Source organism: Bombina bombina, chromosome 1, assembly GCF_027579735.1.
Source record: "Bombina bombina isolate aBomBom1 chromosome 1, aBomBom1.pri, whole genome shotgun sequence".
NCBI lineage: Eukaryota > Metazoa > Chordata > Amphibia > Anura > Bombinatoridae > Bombina > Bombina bombina.
The window spans coordinates 527,720,890-527,740,039 of record NC_069499.1 but is presented as its reverse complement, the minus strand read 5'-3'; the positions used below and the strand labels follow the sequence as shown (position 1 = coordinate 527,740,039).

General features: G+C 34.8%; 1 protein-coding gene across 2 annotated transcripts; it reads right to left on the bottom strand.

The window, feature by feature from the left end:
• Positions 1–3,558: 3,558 nt before the first annotated feature.
• LOC128638525 (gamma-crystallin 1-like) lies at positions 3,559–5,884 on the bottom strand. Of its 2 annotated transcripts, none has more exons than XM_053690529.1 (3): positions 5,876–5,884; positions 5,237–5,495; positions 3,559–3,827 (listed from the first exon to the last, which is right to left on the bottom strand). In XM_053690529.1, the coding sequence occupies exons 1-3, from the start codon at positions 5,882–5,884 to the stop codon at positions 3,559–3,561; spliced, it is 537 nt and encodes a 178-aa protein (XP_053546504.1). The 2 variants fall into 2 exon arrangements, with proteins under 2 accessions (XP_053546504.1, XP_053546512.1); XM_053690537.1 differs by having other exon boundaries at positions 3,559–3,834; positions 5,253–5,495.
• Positions 5,885–19,150: the final 13,266 nt, after the last annotated feature.

Below are 19,150 nucleotides of genomic sequence, written 5' to 3'. Positions count from 1 at the left end.
TTGCAGTAAAAGGAATCTTAATGTGCTTTAAAACATTAAGCTGCAATAGTAGCTTTAAAACACCTGTGTTTCAGGTGCGCTCAGAGCGAGCCTGAAATGCTAGTTAAATGGATATGAAACCCAAAAAAAATTTCTTTCATGATTCAGATAGAGAATACAATTATAACAAAACATTCCATGACTGCCATAATCTATGCATCAAAATTATGTGTTTTTTTGCCATAACCTCAGAAGGGACAAGGGTTTCCTTCTTCCCCTTTAGCTACAACTGACCAATAACACAGCAGCAGGTAAAAGCACAAGGTTTATATAAGATTTATTTTGCCAGAACTCAAAATGCAGGATGTGCAAGATTCACGCACATGAGCTGGCATGGTTATCAAGTGATAGACACAGTACTTGGAGTCTGAAATAGACAAAATACTGAGGGTCTGTGATAGACAAGGTACTTCGATGCAACAGCAGAGCTATAGCTGGGCAGTCCCGGATACACATATATAAATGAAGGCACAGTTCAGAGCTAACAGACACAGCACTAGGAGTATGTGACGGGACGGGCATAATACCAGGAGTCTGTGGCAAGAAAGGTACTGAGCAGAATTTTCCAAATGCCAAGAGCAAAAACTGAATAGAGGTTCAGAAGGTACCAGAAAATGGGATTTACAGATGTGCTGAAAACATCATTAACTTATAGCAGGCTATTAGTTCACCATATTCCTTTTAAACACAGTGTTCTAGTGGCTCAGTGGTAGAGAGTAAGACTTCCATTAAGTAAGACCTGGCTTCATCCCCAGGCCCCACACCCTCTGGATTAACAGTATATATAATTGCTCATTTTTATTGGACTAACATCATTGTATTTAAAAAAAAAGAATCAAAGCAATAATATTAACATCAGTAACAACAACAGCAGTGTAACATCAGAACATCTGTATCAGATTTTGTCTTAGTAATACGCTGATTCTACACAACTTTCAAATAACTAGCTCATATCCCCTGTAAATAAAATAAATGGCTAGTATATCATAATATTTTTAGTAGATATTGCCCAATTAACCATCATCTAGAGGCACCAGTATCTAAATAAATGTGTATACTGGATTATACTGAAACATCAGATCCTGTCCAAATCCTCTCGCAGGAGATTAGGTTCTGTTTGGGAGGGGTTTTTCTGAATAATATTATAAATAATATAATTATATAATTATTTATCTAAATAAATAAATACTAGTGTAGTAAAGATCATTTGCACAGGCTGTTTACTTGTAAACACATTTAACCTGTGTTTATTATAGACTAACAGTTGACTTATTTGCATAGAGATCTTATGTTTTCCCCAATTCCTCTTTGTGATGTCATTATTACACAATAAAAAATTCCCAAGTGCAAAAAGGGTTTACAGTATACAGCACCTTTAATTTCAATACATTTAATTTTATAACACAGACTGAAATGTCTTCCATTTAAAATGAGATTTACAGCTTATTTTTGAACATGTCAGATTTAGCAAACAGCAGGCCTGCTGATACAACAGTAAATATAAATGATGGGGGTTATAATTTATTTTAGTAATGTTGCACAGACTCCCAACAGGGGTTACGCAAGTTTAATTGTTATCCTATTTGGACTCTCAGTTTATATATTTCCTTTGGCTATTCATAAACGCTGTACTATCTTGTAACTACAGCAGATAATCAACATCAACGCGTTTCAGCTTTGTGTAAGCCTTTCTCAAGATGCTGCTATGATCTTTTCCTGTTCTTTTTAAAGCCTGTATATTTACCATTTGGCTACTGACATAAATGCAAACTCTTAAAGGGACAAAGTTCATAACATAAATAGATGTAATTTGAATTCTCCTAACCTGACTTACATTTCAATTAGATAACTCTATCTTAACTTAATAAACTGTACACAGTATATTTAAAACATTAAAAGCATAAATTTCCCTAGAAGAAACCGTTGAAATTACTTTTTTATTATTTTGGCTATATTTACAAGCAGTACAAAAATGGAATGGAACAAAACTGCACATCTTCTTCCTATCAAAGTCTACTTAAGTTTAATTAAATCTATCTATTTGTGGAAATTCACTTAGTGCTAATATATTTTTCAAATTTGTAGCTCTTTTGAAAACTAAGGGCCAGATTTCAAGCTTTCGTGAAAGTGTTATTTGAGTAATACCAGTGCACGCTAATGTGCGCTGGTATTACAAGTTGACAGCAATGCGAATGCAAGCTCGCATTTGCATTGCTAGGAAGCATTGCCCTCACAAGAGAGCGCTTCCAAAGGCTCCAATGGGAGCCTCGTTCTCATGCCGGCATATACGGCACAGAACCAAAGCACAGTGAAGGGGGTAAGTCGTGCAGCGCTGGCAGCTAATTGTAAATATATATGTATATGCTTATATACATATATATATATGTGTTAATATGTGTATATACACATGTTAAAACATATATATATATATATATATATATATATATATATATATATATATATATATATATATATGTATATAAGCATATACATATATATTTACTGGGAACACACAGCAATGTAACACCGAATTGTAAAGGTACTTCTTAGTGCCATTTTTCCCCCCTGCAACTTTACCTCCAAAATACTGCCTAGTGCAGTTATTTTAATAAATAATAAAAATGCTACAAGTTTTATTTTTTTAATAAAATATACCACACTGTATTTTGGGGGCATTTGGAGCATATTTATAAAATGAACCAGAGATCTGATAGATGGTAAATTGTATAAGTGCTAATTGTTACCATGAGCCCGCGGTAGCAATAACCAGCCACTTGTAATGACTGTTTATTTATCGCCTGCCCGCAAACAGGCAAATTTGACCGTGTGCAAGCTTGCGATAAATTAGTGCTCCACTTGTAATCTAGCCCTAATTGTGGTCTTTCAAGTAGACTGTTACCTTTAACAGGATCAATGTTTTTTTTTAAATATTTTATTAATCATTGCATGTTGTACATTATATGTAGTTATAAATGGCAGAAATAAAATATTATGTTTCTCTGATTTTTGTATTTTATTTTTATTCCTATTATTAAATAAGAGATCTTCTTGGCTAATTTGACTAACTTCTAGTTTTACCTTTTTAATTTCACTCTCCTCATATCCTCTTTCCAAAAATCTATTTTCTACAATATTTGCTTGTATCTCATAGTCTTTATTGTCTGTGCCCACACCTCTAGAACATAATGCTATAGGATGGATCAAGCCCCTTCTTACCAACATTTACATTTTATTTAAATCATATGTATAAAGTATTGTCTTGTTCTGATAATGTGGGGATACATTTCCTTCAAAGTAATATATTTGAAATCTGAAGAGAACTTTTCATCTGCACAACAATATCTACTGTTCTCCATTTAATATAGTAATGTAATGCTTATTTTGTCAAATAAAAGATAAAGATAGACATTTAAGTTATATTTAGATTTTGTTTTATTGAAGGTACTTAAGCGTAAAGCAATAATAAAATATTTGAATATATTCCATAGACAGAAATGAAGTTTTCTGGCTCAGGCTTTGTTAGTATAAGTCCATAGCTCGTCTAAAAGATCCAACACGGCTATTTATAGCTCCCCAATCAAAGTATCTCCTGTACTCGGCAGGACTCAAGTAGTACTGACGCCCTTTGTAGTTGGGTTCTTCATAGAAGATCCAGTATCCTTCAAGCACATTGCAGGAAAGGATGTCATGATACCGAAATTTCTCATACACAAATGGGCAGTCCTCTGTAAACTCTATCATTTGACCTCTGAAGTCCTCCCTCTCATAGATCCTCACCCTGTAGGAGCCTCGGTGCTAACAAGTAACCAAAAAAATGTTGAAATTAATTCTTACATAAAAATTTTAAGATGATTGAATTAAGATTAACAGTCCCCATTACCCATAAATAAAAGTCTAGATCCATAATTCTAATTAATCATTAATAATAACCCCAATGACACACTTATACTATATATTATTTTTTCATATCAATACTTTGGTATGGTTTTATGTAAGTGCTCTTTTAGTCTGATAGATTCTGTATCTCTGTATCTCACCTTCCTTCTTCAAAGAAAAAAAGATCAGAACAATATGATTTTTATAGCAGCAAGATCCATGGAATCATGTTACAGAGATAAAAAAAAATCAAGCAACCTGTGCTTTTCATAACCCTCTCTCACTGTGTTTTTCTCACCCTCATTCTCTTTCCCTCTGTGCTTCTCTATCATGTTCACATATTTTTTCACAATTTACTTCTTAAAAATCTACATTTTTTCTTGTTTTTAATTCTATTTATACAAGAAACAAATATATAATCTGTATGGTAAGTGAAAAAGTACAAAGAAAGTATTTTTTTTTCTACACTGCAATATATATATATATATATATATATATATATATATATATATAAAACAAAATTTCCACATGGCTAATGTAAAATTTGAAAATCCATACAGGCATATAATATTTTATTTTGTATGATGTTTAATAGATTTATATTGTTCATATTATTTGGAGAAAATAACAGGTAATTCAAGTAGATATGTTAAATTTAAGATCAATTAAAGGGACACTGAACCCAATTTTCTTTCTTTTGTGATTAATATAGAGCAAGCAATTTTAAGCAACTTTCTAATTTACTCCTTTTATTATTATCAATTTTTCATCATTCTCTTGCTTTCATTATTTGAAAAAGAAGATATCTAAGCTAAGGAGCCAGCCAATTTGTGGTTCAGAACCATGGACAGCACTTGTTTATTGGTGCTGTCCAATCAGCAAGGACAATCCAGGTTGTTCACCAAAAATGGGCCGGCATCTAAAATTAAATTCTTGCTGTTTAAATAAAGATACCAAGAGAATAAAGAAAATTTGAAAATAGGAGTAATTTAGAAAAATGCTTAAAATTGCATGCTCTATATGAATCATGAAAGCAAAAATTTGGGTACAGTGTCCCTTTAAATCAAATACAATATGGAAAAACATATGTTTCAGATATAGGGCCTGATGATCTAAAGTTCTCCTCTCAGGTGAGATGACCTAAGAGGTTTCCCCAGTACAGCAAGGTCCCTAAAAGAGAGACTCCTAAATTGCAGTACAATGTCTAAAAAATTCCAATGATTTTATGTGATTTCTCTCCAATCATCAAGCCCAAAAGCTTTTAATCAATTAAGAAAATTACAAACTCGGTTGCCCAACTAGTTACTAAAGGTTGTCAAACAGTCCACGTCTCTTACTTGAGGTGTTAAACGACAAGATCTAATGGAGTCATTAAATCCCATCCATTGTCGGAAATCAGGGTATTCTCCTCTTCTCAGAAAGTACTGATGTCCTTTGTAGTTGGGAAATTCATACAGCATCCAATTTCCATTCTCCACACGGATGGAGTTGCAGCGGTTAAAGTAAGAGTGAAGATCAGAACAGTCAGAGCTACACTCGTAGGAGCGGCCCTGAAAGTTCTTGTCCTCATAGAAGATGATCTGCAAATACAACCAGCATTGATTAAACAAATGTGTTATCTAATAGTGATGTATAGCTATTTGACTTAAAGAAGATACTGTTGCATTCAGAACATGTAGAATATGAAAAATCAAAGTAAATGTTTTTCAGTGTGTTTCTGTAAGATTGTTATTTGTATTTCTAAAATAAATAAGCATTCTATAAAGATAATTAAAAGCGTTTCATTCTAAAAATAGACAAATTTAAATAGAGCTCTGACAATACATTTGCATTGAATTAATAAGCATATAGACAGTATTTATTCTTTTAGTTCTCAGTTTCATCCACCTAATAACTAATTAATTAATTTCCAGTAGTTAATTAATATGTAAGTGTAATACAATATTAAATTCAGTTGTACCTTTCCCATTCTGGATTAGGTTTGTTTAGCAAATGAGAACGCAATGTCGCATGTGTTTTACTCAACTGACCTTTTATAGACAGGTCTCTACTGGACATTGCTTATGTTGGCATTAATACAGCATTTGTTTTGTCCAGTAAGGACAATATGAATAGAACTTTTCCCTTTATTGTGTGGAATTTGTTGTTTTTGTTTTTTGTATTCAACTATTGAATGTTTTAAATGCTCAGTTGTCAAATGAACCTGAAGATTAGCCTTATATGACTTCTGTAAATATGGTTATACAACATTTCATTTAAAATTATACTAGAACATTTAAAAAAGAAAAAAAAAAAACACAAATTATAGATGCGTAAACCAAAGCATAGAGACCTGGAGAAATGAAAGGTTTTATGTTATGTTTAGTTTACGTAAAATGTGCAAACATATATAATGTAGAAAAAAGCACATAGCCTTTTTTAATTGCATACTCTGCCTGAATCGTGAAAGTTTAATGTTCTATTCTACTAGGTGTAAAGATTGCATTATAAAATATTTAATTATTTGTTGTAGAAAAACTTATTATAGTTTATTTTTTTATTTTCACCCTTTTTATGTATTTTAGCTCTAATAATAGTTGGTTTTCTAATTCTGAGACCTGGAAATGTAATCTGCTATCTATGCAAGCCTAACACTGACACATATCTGTCCCTAATAAGCCTTGATAGAGGTGATAAGATAAAAACTGCAAAACAATGTAAGTGGCAGGCCTTGAAAAATTATTGCAGCAAACAAGGTGTCAATCTGTTCTGAAATGGTTCACACTCTACTGGTATATTCAAATTGTAGATTAAATTGGTATGCATATTAGTGCATTTCAGTTTTCAATAAAAACATTTTTTATATGCTTTTATTATACTTGAATAAGTAAAATGATTGTATTAAAAGTTATTAAAGGGATATAAAACCCATTTTGTTTCTTTTTTTCCATGATTCAGATATAACATAACATTTTAAATAACTTTCCAATGTACTTCTATTATTACATTTTCTTCATTCTCTTGATATCCTTTGCTGAAGAAGCTGCAATACATAACCGGGAACTAGCTGAACAAGTGAACACATAAAGGGCTAGATTACCATTGGAGGGCAACGGGACAAAAATGCACCTTTACTGGCGCACCTGTAATTCTACTCATATTACAAGTGGGAAGTAAATGCGATCACGTTGTTGCAATCATGATTTGCGATTTAGATAACATTGCTTCTGAAAAGCAGGTGTTAACCATACCGCAAACCTAAAAAGTATCAAAAAACACATAAAAAATGCATTGTACAATACTGTCTATTGTCTAATACAAATATTTAAAAATAGTATTGCATAGAGAAGTTATCAGGGGTCAAAGTTAGGAGGTGTCAGGTGTTTTTTACCATATATATCTCAAATTATATATGTATACAAATGTATACATATATATAGTATTTATGTATTTATATGTATGTATATGTATATTCATACATATATACACATATAAATACATAAATATATATACAAACTAGAAAAAAGAAAGAAGAAAAATTAATCAGGATTCATGAGAAAATCCTAATATATAGAGAGGAATTTCAGCACTCTTAAAGACCCCGCTGATAGAGATCAGAAGAAAGCTGGAACACCCCTCAGGGAAGCACCAATACAAACACAGATCAGTATCTAATACAGATCTGAATCAAAAAATACATAAGATATAAATACACATAGATAATCAAAAAAATAATGACTCTCTTGGTGTGCTGCATACTACTATACATGACCGCTGTGGTGTAAGAACACAGGCATACTTGCAAAGTCTGTATACAGAGATCTATGGCCATTGATAGTTCATAAGAGCCTGAAATATAGCAACACGGACTGGTATCTCAAAGCCACAGGATGTCAACAAGGCAGATAAAGTCCGTAGACTAAGAAGAGTGGCTGTATCCACAGATGTGAAACAAATGGATTATGTTTAATGCAGGTAAGTAAATAAAACATACGACCTGTGTACAGCATACTCCTGTCTTGTGCAATATATCATGACTCTAATGCAGGGAGCAAGTATCTCCGGTGAAGCCTTTCTTATTTTGGGTGTATCAGCAGGAAGATCGAGGTAAGAACGTCCTCCTTCCTTAGAATTCATACATGTCCGTGTATGTAAAGAGGTTTCTCCACATATCATCCAGGGCAGTTCAGCTAGATCGCTTGCAGGCACCACTCTTTAGGGAGAGCAAAGAGTAAGCCAGTGGTAACTTTAATACTTTGTTCACATATAGGTTCCCTCTATGGCGATTCAAAACAGGTCATCTGAAAATCTCGTTTTGTTACCGGGATACTTTCCACCACCTTGTTTTGCTCAGTAAAACGAGATACATTAACAGAAAAACAGGACCAGGTAGGTCAGAAGCAAGACACCAACTGGAGTGTTCAGTTGACGCGTGTTTCACTTTTATTATAGGTTCAAATGGCCAGGCCTCTATCACTAAAGAATGTCAAAACAAGTGCTTACAATATTATAGAAGTTACAGTTGTATGGGTTTTTTAGTGCCGACCCGTGGATGCATAGCGCTTAAATTGACCATAGCAATTACTACAAAATCAATACAGTCACTTATGTCCTGCATTACATATTTAAAACATACATTTAAGGTTCAAGTACTTTGTTGCATATTGGTGTTTGTTCAAATTACATTGCCCTTTCATATTAATAAAAGGGTTAATAGTGAACAAAACAATTTATATACAGAAAAACAATTTGGTAGATTATTGTAACTATAAACACATTAGAATTATTAAAAATAATTTTATATAGGTGAGATAAAATATGTCCATCAAAGCCTTTTATCTAGTGTGTCTATCATCAGTGTATAAAAATTCCTTTTGTTCAAAGGGAAATATAACATATACCTACAATCATGTATTTTAACCTAAAAATGCTGCATATTCTATTCTTTTGTTTAGAACATTGGGTGATATAGTGTTTAGGAGAAAGGTTTAGTGGGCCTCTTTTCTGAGGAGACACTTATTTTCATCTCCCCCGCTCCCATTTTTAATTCCTCTGTCTATACCAATGAATTTAAGAGAGGATTCACTACTATTGTGGTACCGTGTAAAATGCCTGGCTACACTTGTATCTCTGGAGTAAGTGATATCGTTGCGATGCTCCTGTATCCTGTCTTTGAACAATCTCTTAGTTTTTCCAACATAAAATTGGGGACAGGAACACTGCAACAGATAAACAACCCCTACAGAGTTACAAATAGAAAAAGTTCTTATATGATAGTCTTTGCTACTATATCCCAGAAAAGTTTTTACACTTTTTCATATATGGGCAGTACACGCAATGACCACAAGGGTAGTTTCCACAAAACTTTGGATAATTGGTTAACCAATTTGTTTCTTTACGTGACCTAATGTATTTGCTTTTAACCAGTTTGTCTCTCAAACTAGGAGATTTCTTAGTGGTCATAAGTGGATTATCCCCAACTTTATTTCTCAATTTTTCATCCAATGTTAGGATGTGCCAGTTTTTAGTCAGAATGTCTCTTATTTTTTGCCAATGGCAATTGTATGTGGTAATAAATCTAATCTTATCCCTGGTTGGTCTTATTTTGCTTGAATAGAGAAGTTAATCTCTAACAAGTTTCCTTACTTTACCTAGGGTACGTTTGATTAGTTTTTTAGAGTAGCACCTATCTATGAACCTTTGGCTCATTTCCTTGGCATGTGCTTCAAATTTGGTTCTAGATGAGCAATTCCTCCTTAATCTTAGGAACTGACCATATGGAATTCCCTTTTTGAGAGTTTCAGGGTGACTACTAGACGCATCTAAAAGGCTGTTCATTGCTGTCTCTTTTCTAAATATTTCAGTCAAAATACAGGTTATTTCTTTCTAAATTAAGATATCTAGAAAGGGTAGCTGATAGTTGCTGTGGGAATATGTTAGCAAAATGTTGTGACTATTTTGATTCAAATTTGATACAAAATCCTACAGAGAACTGAGGGGTCCATCACAGATATCTAATCCACATGGAGACATGGGATTCTAATATTTCACCAAATTGTTCAAACATGTCTAAATATTCCCACGCTCCCAAATGGAGACACGCATATGTAGGGGCGCACACGGCGCACATTGCAGTCTCTCTTGTTTGCCTATAAGTTATTATATCAAATTGGAATATATTGTTTTCAAGAACGAATCTCAACAATGCTAAAATAAATTTAGTGTGCTTATCACATCCAGGCCCTCTAGTTTCAAGGAAATGTCTACAAGCCTCTATCCCTACTTCATGAGGGATAGATGAATATAGACCCTCAACATCCAGTGAGACCAGAACCATATCAGTGTGAACTGTTAGGCCGTCTAGTTTTCCTAACAGGTCAGGAGTGTCCTTTACATAGGAGGGGAGGGACGTCAAAAAGGGGAGCAGGAAAAAATCAACATAGTTTCCTATAAGTTCGCTGATACTACCAATCCCTGAGACTATAGGTCTCCCAGGGGGGTGGAACATGTTCTTATGTAGTTTAGGGATCACGTAAAAAGTTGGCGTAACTGGGCATGTGGGATAGAGATAATGAAATTCTTTTAGAGAGATTAGGCCTTCTGATTTGGCTTCAAGGAGGATTGTTTTTAGTTTAGACTGAATGGAGGTAATGGGGTTACGGGATAGTTTCTCATATTGCTGTTTGTCATTCAATTGTCTTTTGACCTCATTCAGGTAGAACATCTCATCAAGGAGTACCACATTTCCCCCTTTGTCAGCAGGCTTCATTATAACATTTTTTGCTTCTTTAAGCTCCCTAAGTGCTTGTCTTTCATTAGGACTCAGATTGTCAACAAGGACCCAATCATCCGGTATTTCATCAATCTCTTGTTCAACAGCTTTGATGAACAGGTGGACTGCAGGCACTTGTGGGGCATGTAGGTAAAGCATGGTTCAAAAATTTTTTTAGGGTACTTGCTCTCACCCACATGTCCATCATCTGCAATGCCCTCATTCTCATCTAGGAGAGATTTCAAAATCTGAATGGTTTCACTGTCCTTAATCTTAGGAACTGACCATATGGAATTCCCTTTTTGAGAGTTTCAGGGTGACTACTAGACGCATCTAAAAGGCTGTTCATTGCTGTCTCTTTTCTAAATATTTCAGTCAAAATACAGGTTATTTCTTTCTAAATTAAGATATCTAGAAAGGGTAGCTGATAGTTGCTGTGGGCATATGTTAGCAAAATGTTGTGACTATTTTGATTCAAATTTGATACAAAATCCTACAGAGAACTGAGGGGTCCATCACAGATATCTAATCCACATGGAGACATGGGATTCTAATATTTCACCAAATTGTTCAAACATGTCTAAATATTCCCACGCTCCCAAATGGAGACACGCATATGTAGGGGCGCACACAGCGCACATTGCAGTCTCTCTTGTTTGTCTATAAGTTATTATATCAAATTGGAATATATTGTTTTCAAGAACGAATCTCAACAATGCTAAAATAAATTTAGTGTGCTTATCACATCCAGGCCCTCTAGTTTCAAGGAAATGTCTACAAGCCTCTATCCCTACTTCATGAGGGATAGATGAATATAGACCCTCAACATCCAGTGAGACCAGAACCATATCAGTGTGAACTGTTAGGCCGTCTAGTTTTCCTAACAGGTCAGGAGTGTCCTTTACATAGGAGGGGAGGGACGTCAAAAAGGGGAGCAGGAAAAAATCAACATAGTTTCCTATAAGTTCGCTGATACTACCAATCCCTGAGACTATAGGTCTCCCAGGGGGGTGGAACATGTTCTTATGTAGTTTAGGGATCACGTAAAAAGTTGGCGTAACTGGGCATGTGGGATAGAGATAATGAAATTCTTTTAGAGAGATTAGGCCTTCTGATTTGGCTTCAAGGAGGATTGTTTTTAGTTTAGACTGAATGGAGGTAATGGGGTTACGGGATAGTTTCTCATATTGCTGTTTGTCATTCAATTGTCTTTTGACCTCATTCAGGTAGAACATCTCATCAAGGAGTACCACATTTCCCCCTTTGTCAGCGGGCTTCATTATAACATTTTTTGCTTCTTTAAGCTCCCTAAGTGCTTGTCTTTCATTAGGACTCAGATTGTCAACAAGGACCCAATCATCCGGTATTTCATCAATCTCTTGTTCAACAGCTTTGATGAACAGGTGGACTGCAGGCACTTGTGGGGCATGTAGGTAAAGCATGGTTAAAAAAATTTTTTTAGGGTACTTGCTCTCACCCACATGTCCATCATCTGCAATGCCCTCATTCTCATCTAGGAGAGATTTCAAAATCTGAATGGTTTCACTGTCCATTGTTGCATCATCTGTTCTATTATGCATAATGCTAGACAGCACTAGTTTTCTAGCAAAGAGATGCAAGTCTTTAGCTAGTTCAAATGTGTCTTAGTTATTGGTAGGACTAAAGGATTAGCCTCTTTTTAGTACCTCCACGTGAGCTAAGTTCAGCCTGAATGAAGAAAGATTAACAATTTGCATATAATTTCCCTTATATTTACTTTCTAATAGTTCTGATAGGACCTCCTTCGAGGTCTCCCCCTGCCTCTCATTCCCTCCTGTCTCTGGTGTTCCCTTCTTCCTCTCTGATACCATTGTGGGTATCTTCTCTCTTGTGTATCTAAGTTTCTCATAGCTCCTCCTCTTTTGGCCATACCGCCTCTTTTTTCTAAAGGTTGGGAGCCAGCTGAGGTTTCTCCATTTTTTGGAAGCTTATCTGAATCATTTTCTATGTCAGATGCTTCTTTATTAGATACTGACCTGTGTTTGTATTGATGCTTCCCTGAGGGGTGTTCCAACTTTTTTCTGATCTCTATCAGCGGGGTCTTTAAGAGTGCTGAAATCTCTCTCTATATATTAGGATTTTCTCATGAATTCTGATTAGTTTTTCTTCTTTCTTTTTTCTAGTTTGTATTTAAATAAGAGGGTCTGCACCAAACTCATTTGCAGTCTACTCCCCTGCTGAGTTGATTATAAAGAACTATTTCTATATAAATAGTTTTTTCTCCAGTATCTGTTGTGGATATATCTCTCCCTATTGTTGTTCACTTTATACATAAATATGTATGTAGATATTTGTATACATATATATTGTTGTGTTATTGCAAGCCAGGTTATGCAAGCTGTGGTTGTGAGGCTGTTGCCATGAAATCAGGACTCCATTCAAGTCTATTAGGGGAAAAATCATCCTTGAACATGAGCGTTGTTGAGCGCAAGGATGCGATCACGAGGGAGCGATATCTGTGCTCCCAACTCGTAATCTCCCGCTCAGTAACAATCACAGAAAAAACAAAACTGAGTGGAGATATTAGCTCAATTTTCAATCTAGCCCATAGTCAGTCAATCACAAGAGACAAATGTGTGCTGGCAAAAAAAGAGGGTTGAGTAGGGGGCGCACAGGCAATCTGGATTTTCTAAAATTCTTAATCAGCTTGTTAAATTTAATTCAGTAAGGAACAAATTTATTGCTAGATTTCATTTTTTCTAATAATTAATAGTCGAACATTAAGTTTTCTTTTTTTTTTCTAATAGTTAATAGTCAAACATTAAGTGTGGATTAGGAAGGTTTGATAACAGGCTCTGTGTTCTTGATATTAAATTTAATTGTTTAGTATCAAATCTCTTTATCTAGTGATAGTGTAAATGTAATGTGCAAAAGTTGTGACGAATAAAAAAAGCTTTAATGGTAATTCTACATCTAGTATGTTCCCTTATTGTTATATAATTGTGAAATTAAAAAAACTTAAAAATTATTATTAAATGCAGTTATATTTCTGAATTTGGAAACAGAATTCTAACGGCTAGAGACGCTGCAACAAACAAAAAAGGATCAAAAGACCTTCCGACAGACAATAAGGTACAGTGTCACACAGGATTTTATATTAGATGAAGTAAAGTCACTGATAACTAAATGGAACTTTGACACCTTTAAATCACCTTAAAAGTGAACGGAACTGTAAAACATCTTAAATCTGTAACAAACGTGGCGTTCTATTATTATCTGATCTACTGGCTACAAAATTACTGTTTGCTACAAAACTACTGTTTGAAAAACAGAAACTGAGCAATGATATTTATGTACAAAGTGCTTTATTCCAACATTCATTATGTTTCCAATATTTTTTGCAAATACGGCCAAAATTGTATACGTAAGTTTTACATCTTGTACACTGAAAATAACCTACTTGTTTTATAATTAACTTGGTTTAAGTCAAGTGAAATTTTAGCATATCGAGCATTTTATATGTGTCTAGCCTACTATTTTAATATTTTTAATTTATCGGATCGGGAACAATATTATTATACTGAGAAAATATTTTTTTTCCTTTTCTCAGAAATATAACTGCATTTAATAATAGGTATAGGAAATTGAACAATTTAAACTGTCATTTATTAAATTTTGAATTTATTTTTTTAATTTTGTACACATTGCTAAATTTTGATCACATTCACAATTATTTCCAACACTATTTTGAAAGATCATCTAACAATAGCTCACATTATAAGATCTTCTAACTCCAGCCAATATATCATCACCTGTATCAAAAAAAAATATCAAAAATAGTTTTTTAACTTTTTTTAATTTCACAATTATATAACAATAAGGGAACATAATAGATGTATAATTTCCATTAGAGCTTTTTTTATTCTTCTTTTGCACATTACATTTACACTATCACTACTAGATAAATAGATTTGATACAAATCAAAACAACTCAATTTAATATCAAGAACACAGAGCCTGTTATCAAACCTTCCTAATCCACACTTAAGGTTTGACTATTAACTATTAGAAAAAAACGAAAACTTAATGTTCGATTATTAAAAAAAAACTAGCCTTAAATTTGTTCCTTACTGAATTAAATTTAACAAAGCTGATTAAGAATTTTAGAAAATCCAGATACCCTGTGGTGCCCCCTACTCAACCCCCTTTTTTTGTATTAAATATACACATGTGGAGTCAACTGTTAGAGACTTCATTAAAGTGTCAGTAAACTTTAAAAATAATGTTATATAATTCTGCACATAGTGGTTTATAGTTTATGGTACAACGCCGTAACATAAAACTCATAACTAAAGTGCTAAAAAGTACACTAACACCCATAAACTACCTATTAACCCCTAAACCGAGGCCCTCCCACATCACAAACACTAAAATAAAATTATAAACCCCTAATCTGCCGCTCCGGACACCGCCGCCACCTACATTATATTTATGAACCCCTAATCTGCTGCCCCCAACATCACCGACACCTACATTATATTTATTAAACCGTAATCTTCCACCCCCAATGTCGCTGTAACCTACCTACACTTATTAACCCCTAATCTGTCACCCCCAACGTCGCCGCCACTATAATAAACATATTAACCCCTAAACCGCCGCACTCCTGCCTCGCAAACATTAGTTAAATATTATTAACCCCTAATCTGCCGTCCCTAACATCGCTGCCCCCTACCTACATTTATGAACCCCTAATCTGCCGCCCCCAACGTCGCCGACACTATACTAAATGTATTAACCCCTAAACCTAAGTCTAACTCTAAACTTAACACCCACTAACTTAAATATAATTTAAATAAATCTAAATAAAATTCCTATCATTAAATAAATAATTCCTATTTAAAACTAAATACTTACCTATAAAATAAACCCTAAGATAGCTACAATTTAACTAATAGTTACATTGTAGCTATCTTAGGGTTTATTTTTATTTTACAGGCAAGTTTGTATTTTAACTAGGTAGACTAGTTAGTAAATAGTTATTAACTATTTAATAACTACCTAGATAAAATAAATACAAAAGTACCTGTAAAATAAAACCTAACCTAAGTTACAATAACACCTAACCTTACACTATAATTAAATAAATTAACTAAATTAAATACAATTACCTAAATTTAATTAAATTAGCTAAAGTACAAAAAACAGCAAACACTAAATTACAGAAAATAATAAACAAATTACAGATATTTAAAATAATTACACCTAATCTAATAGCCCTAGTAAATAAAAAAGCCCCCCCAAAATAAAAAAAAAAACCCTAGCCTAAACTAAACTACCAATAGCCCTTAAAAGGGCCTTTTGCGGGGCATTGCCCCAAAGTAATCAGCTCTTTTACCTGTAAAAAAAATACAAACAACCCCCCAACAGTAAAACCCACCACCCACACAACCAACCCCCCAAATAAAAGCCTAGCTAAAAAAACATAAGCTCCCCATTGCCCTGAAAAGGGCATTTGGATGGGCATTGCCCTTAAAAGGGCAGTTAGCTCTTTTGCAGGCCCAAAGTCCCTAACCTAAAAATAAAACCCACCCAATACACCTTTAAAAAATCCTAACACTAACCCCCTGAAGATCGACTTACTGGGAGAAGTCTTCATCCAAGCCGGGCCTAAGTCCTCAACAAAGCCGGGAGAAGTCTTCATCCAAGCCGGGCGAAGTGGTCCTCCAGATGGGCAGAAGTCTTCATCCAGACGGCATCTTATATCTTCATCCATCCGGCATGGAGTGGGTCCATCTTCAAGACATCCAATAAGCCAATAGAATCAAACATCCAATCAGCCAATAGAATGTGAGCTCAATCCTATTGGCTGATTGGATCAGCCAATAGGATTGAACTTCAATCCTATTGACTGATTGCATCGGCCAATAGGATTTTTTCTACCTTAATTCTGATTGGCTGATAGAATTCTATCAGCCAATCAGAATCTAAGGGACGCCATCTTGGATGACGTCACTTAAAGGTACCTTCATTCAGCTTTAGTCATCGGATGAAGAGGATGCTCCGCGTAGGATGTCTTGAAGATGCACCCGCTCAGCGCCGGATGGATGAAGAAAGAAGATGCCGTCTGGATGAAGACTTCTGCCCATCTGGAGGACCACTTTGCATGGCTTGGATGAAGACTTCTGGTTTCATTGAGGACTTCGGCCCGGCTTGGATGAAGACTTCTCCCGGTAAGTCAATCTTCAGGGGGTTAGTGTTAGGTTTTTTAAAGGTGTATTGGGTGGGTTTTATTTTTAGGTTAGGGACTTTAGGCCTGCAAAAGACCTAACTGCCCTTTTAAGGGCAATGCCCATCCAAATGCCCTTTCCAGGGCAATGGGGAGCTTAGGTTTTTGTAGTTAGGCTTTTATTTGGGGGTTTGGTTGTGTGGGTGGTGGGTTTTACTGTTGGGGGGGTTGTTTGTATTTTTTTACCATTTAAAAGAGCTGATTACTTTGGGGCAATGCCACGCAAAAGGCCCTTTTAAGGGCTATTGGTAGTTTAGTTTAGGCTGGGGTTTTTTTATTTTTTATTTTGGGGGGCTTTTTATTTTAATAGGGCTATTAGATTAGGTGTAATTATTTTAAATATCTGTACAGGTGGCCCTCGGTTTACGCCGGTTCAATTTGCGCCGTTTCAGAATAACAACCTTTTTTTTCAATCATGTGACTGCTATTGAAAAGCTTTTGGAAAGCAATGCACTAATTAAAATAGACAGTAGGTGGAGCTGTCCGCTTGTTTTGCAGCAAAGTTATGCAACTTAACAGCTTTAAATGGATTTGTGTACACAGATCAGACAAGATCTATCGAGAAAAATTTAGCAGGCACTTCCCTATTATCTTCCTGTCCAGCAGCTTGAGGTGAGGGTGCCTAACTGCTTATTAATCACTGCAGATTGAAACGCATAGAATAGGTGCAGACCCAATGTTATCTAACATGCTAACAATGCAGAGAACTGTTTGCAGAAAAATGCAAGTAAAAAAACGTTTTTGTTAATTAAACTTAGTTTGATGATGATGCAGTCTGTTGTGCAATAATTTTTTTAGGTGATGTTTAGCAAATGTTTTTGTTCATTAAACTTAGTTTGATGATGATACAATCTATATTATTAGGGTTATAATGCTGTTTAGCATTTAAAGTCTTCATTTCAAAGCTTTAAAAATAATGTATTAGGTGTTACTTATGACAATTTTGAGAGGGGCCTGGAACCTAACTCCCTCACTTCCCATTGACTTACATTATAAACTGGGTTTCAATTTACAACCGTTTCAATTTACAACCATTCCTCCTGGAACCTAACCCCGGCGTAAACTGAGGGCTACCTGTAATTTGTTTATTATTTTCTGTAATTTAGTGTTTTATTTTGTTTTTGTACTTTAGCTAATTTAATCTAATTGTATTTAATTTAGTTAATTTATTTAATTATAGTGTAAGGTTAGGTGTTATTGTAACTTAGGTTAGGTTTTATTTTACAGGTTCTTTTGTATTTATTTTAGCTAGGTAGTTATTAAATAGTTAATAACTATTTACTAACTAGTCTACCTAGTTAAAATAAATAGAAACTTGCCTGTAAAATAAAAATAAACCCTAACGTCTAGATTTAGAGTTTTGTCGGTAACGACCCGCGAAGCTAACGCTGGCTTTTTTCTGGCCGCATCTTTAAAATAACTCTGGTATTGAGAGTCCACAGAATGGCTGCGTTAGGCTCCAAAAAAGGAGCGTAGAGCATATTTAACGCAACTTCAACTCTCGATACCAGAGTTGCTTACGGACGTGGCCAGCCTCAAAAACGTGCTCGTGCACGATTCCCCCATAGACAACAATGGGGCTGTTTGAGCTGAAAAAAAACCTAACACCTGCAAAAAAGCCGCGTTCAGCTCCTAACGCAGCCCCATTGTTGGCTATGGGGAAACACTTCCTACGTCTGCACCTAACACCCTTACATGTACCCCGAGTCTAAACACCCCTAACCTTACACTTATTAACCCCTATTCTGCCGCCCCCGCTATCGCTGACCTCTGCATATTATTTTTAACCCCTAATCTGCCGCTCCGTAAACCGCCGCTACTTACATTATCCCTATGTACCCCTAATCTGCTGCCCTAACATCGCCGACCCCTATATTATATTTATTAACCCCTAATCTGCCTCCCCCAACGTCGCCTCCACCTGCCTACACTTATTAACCCCTAATCTGCCGACCGGACCGCACCGCTATTATAATAAAGTTACAATTAAACCTAACACTACACTATCAATACATTAATTAAATACAATATCTACAAATAAATACAATGAAATAAACTAACTAAAGTACAAAAAATAAAAAAGAACTAAGTTACAAAAATAAAAAAATATTTACAAACATCAGAAAAATATTACAACAATTTTAAACTAATTACACCTACTCTAAGCCCCCTAATAAAATAACAAAGACCCCCAAAATAAAAAAATGCCCTACCCT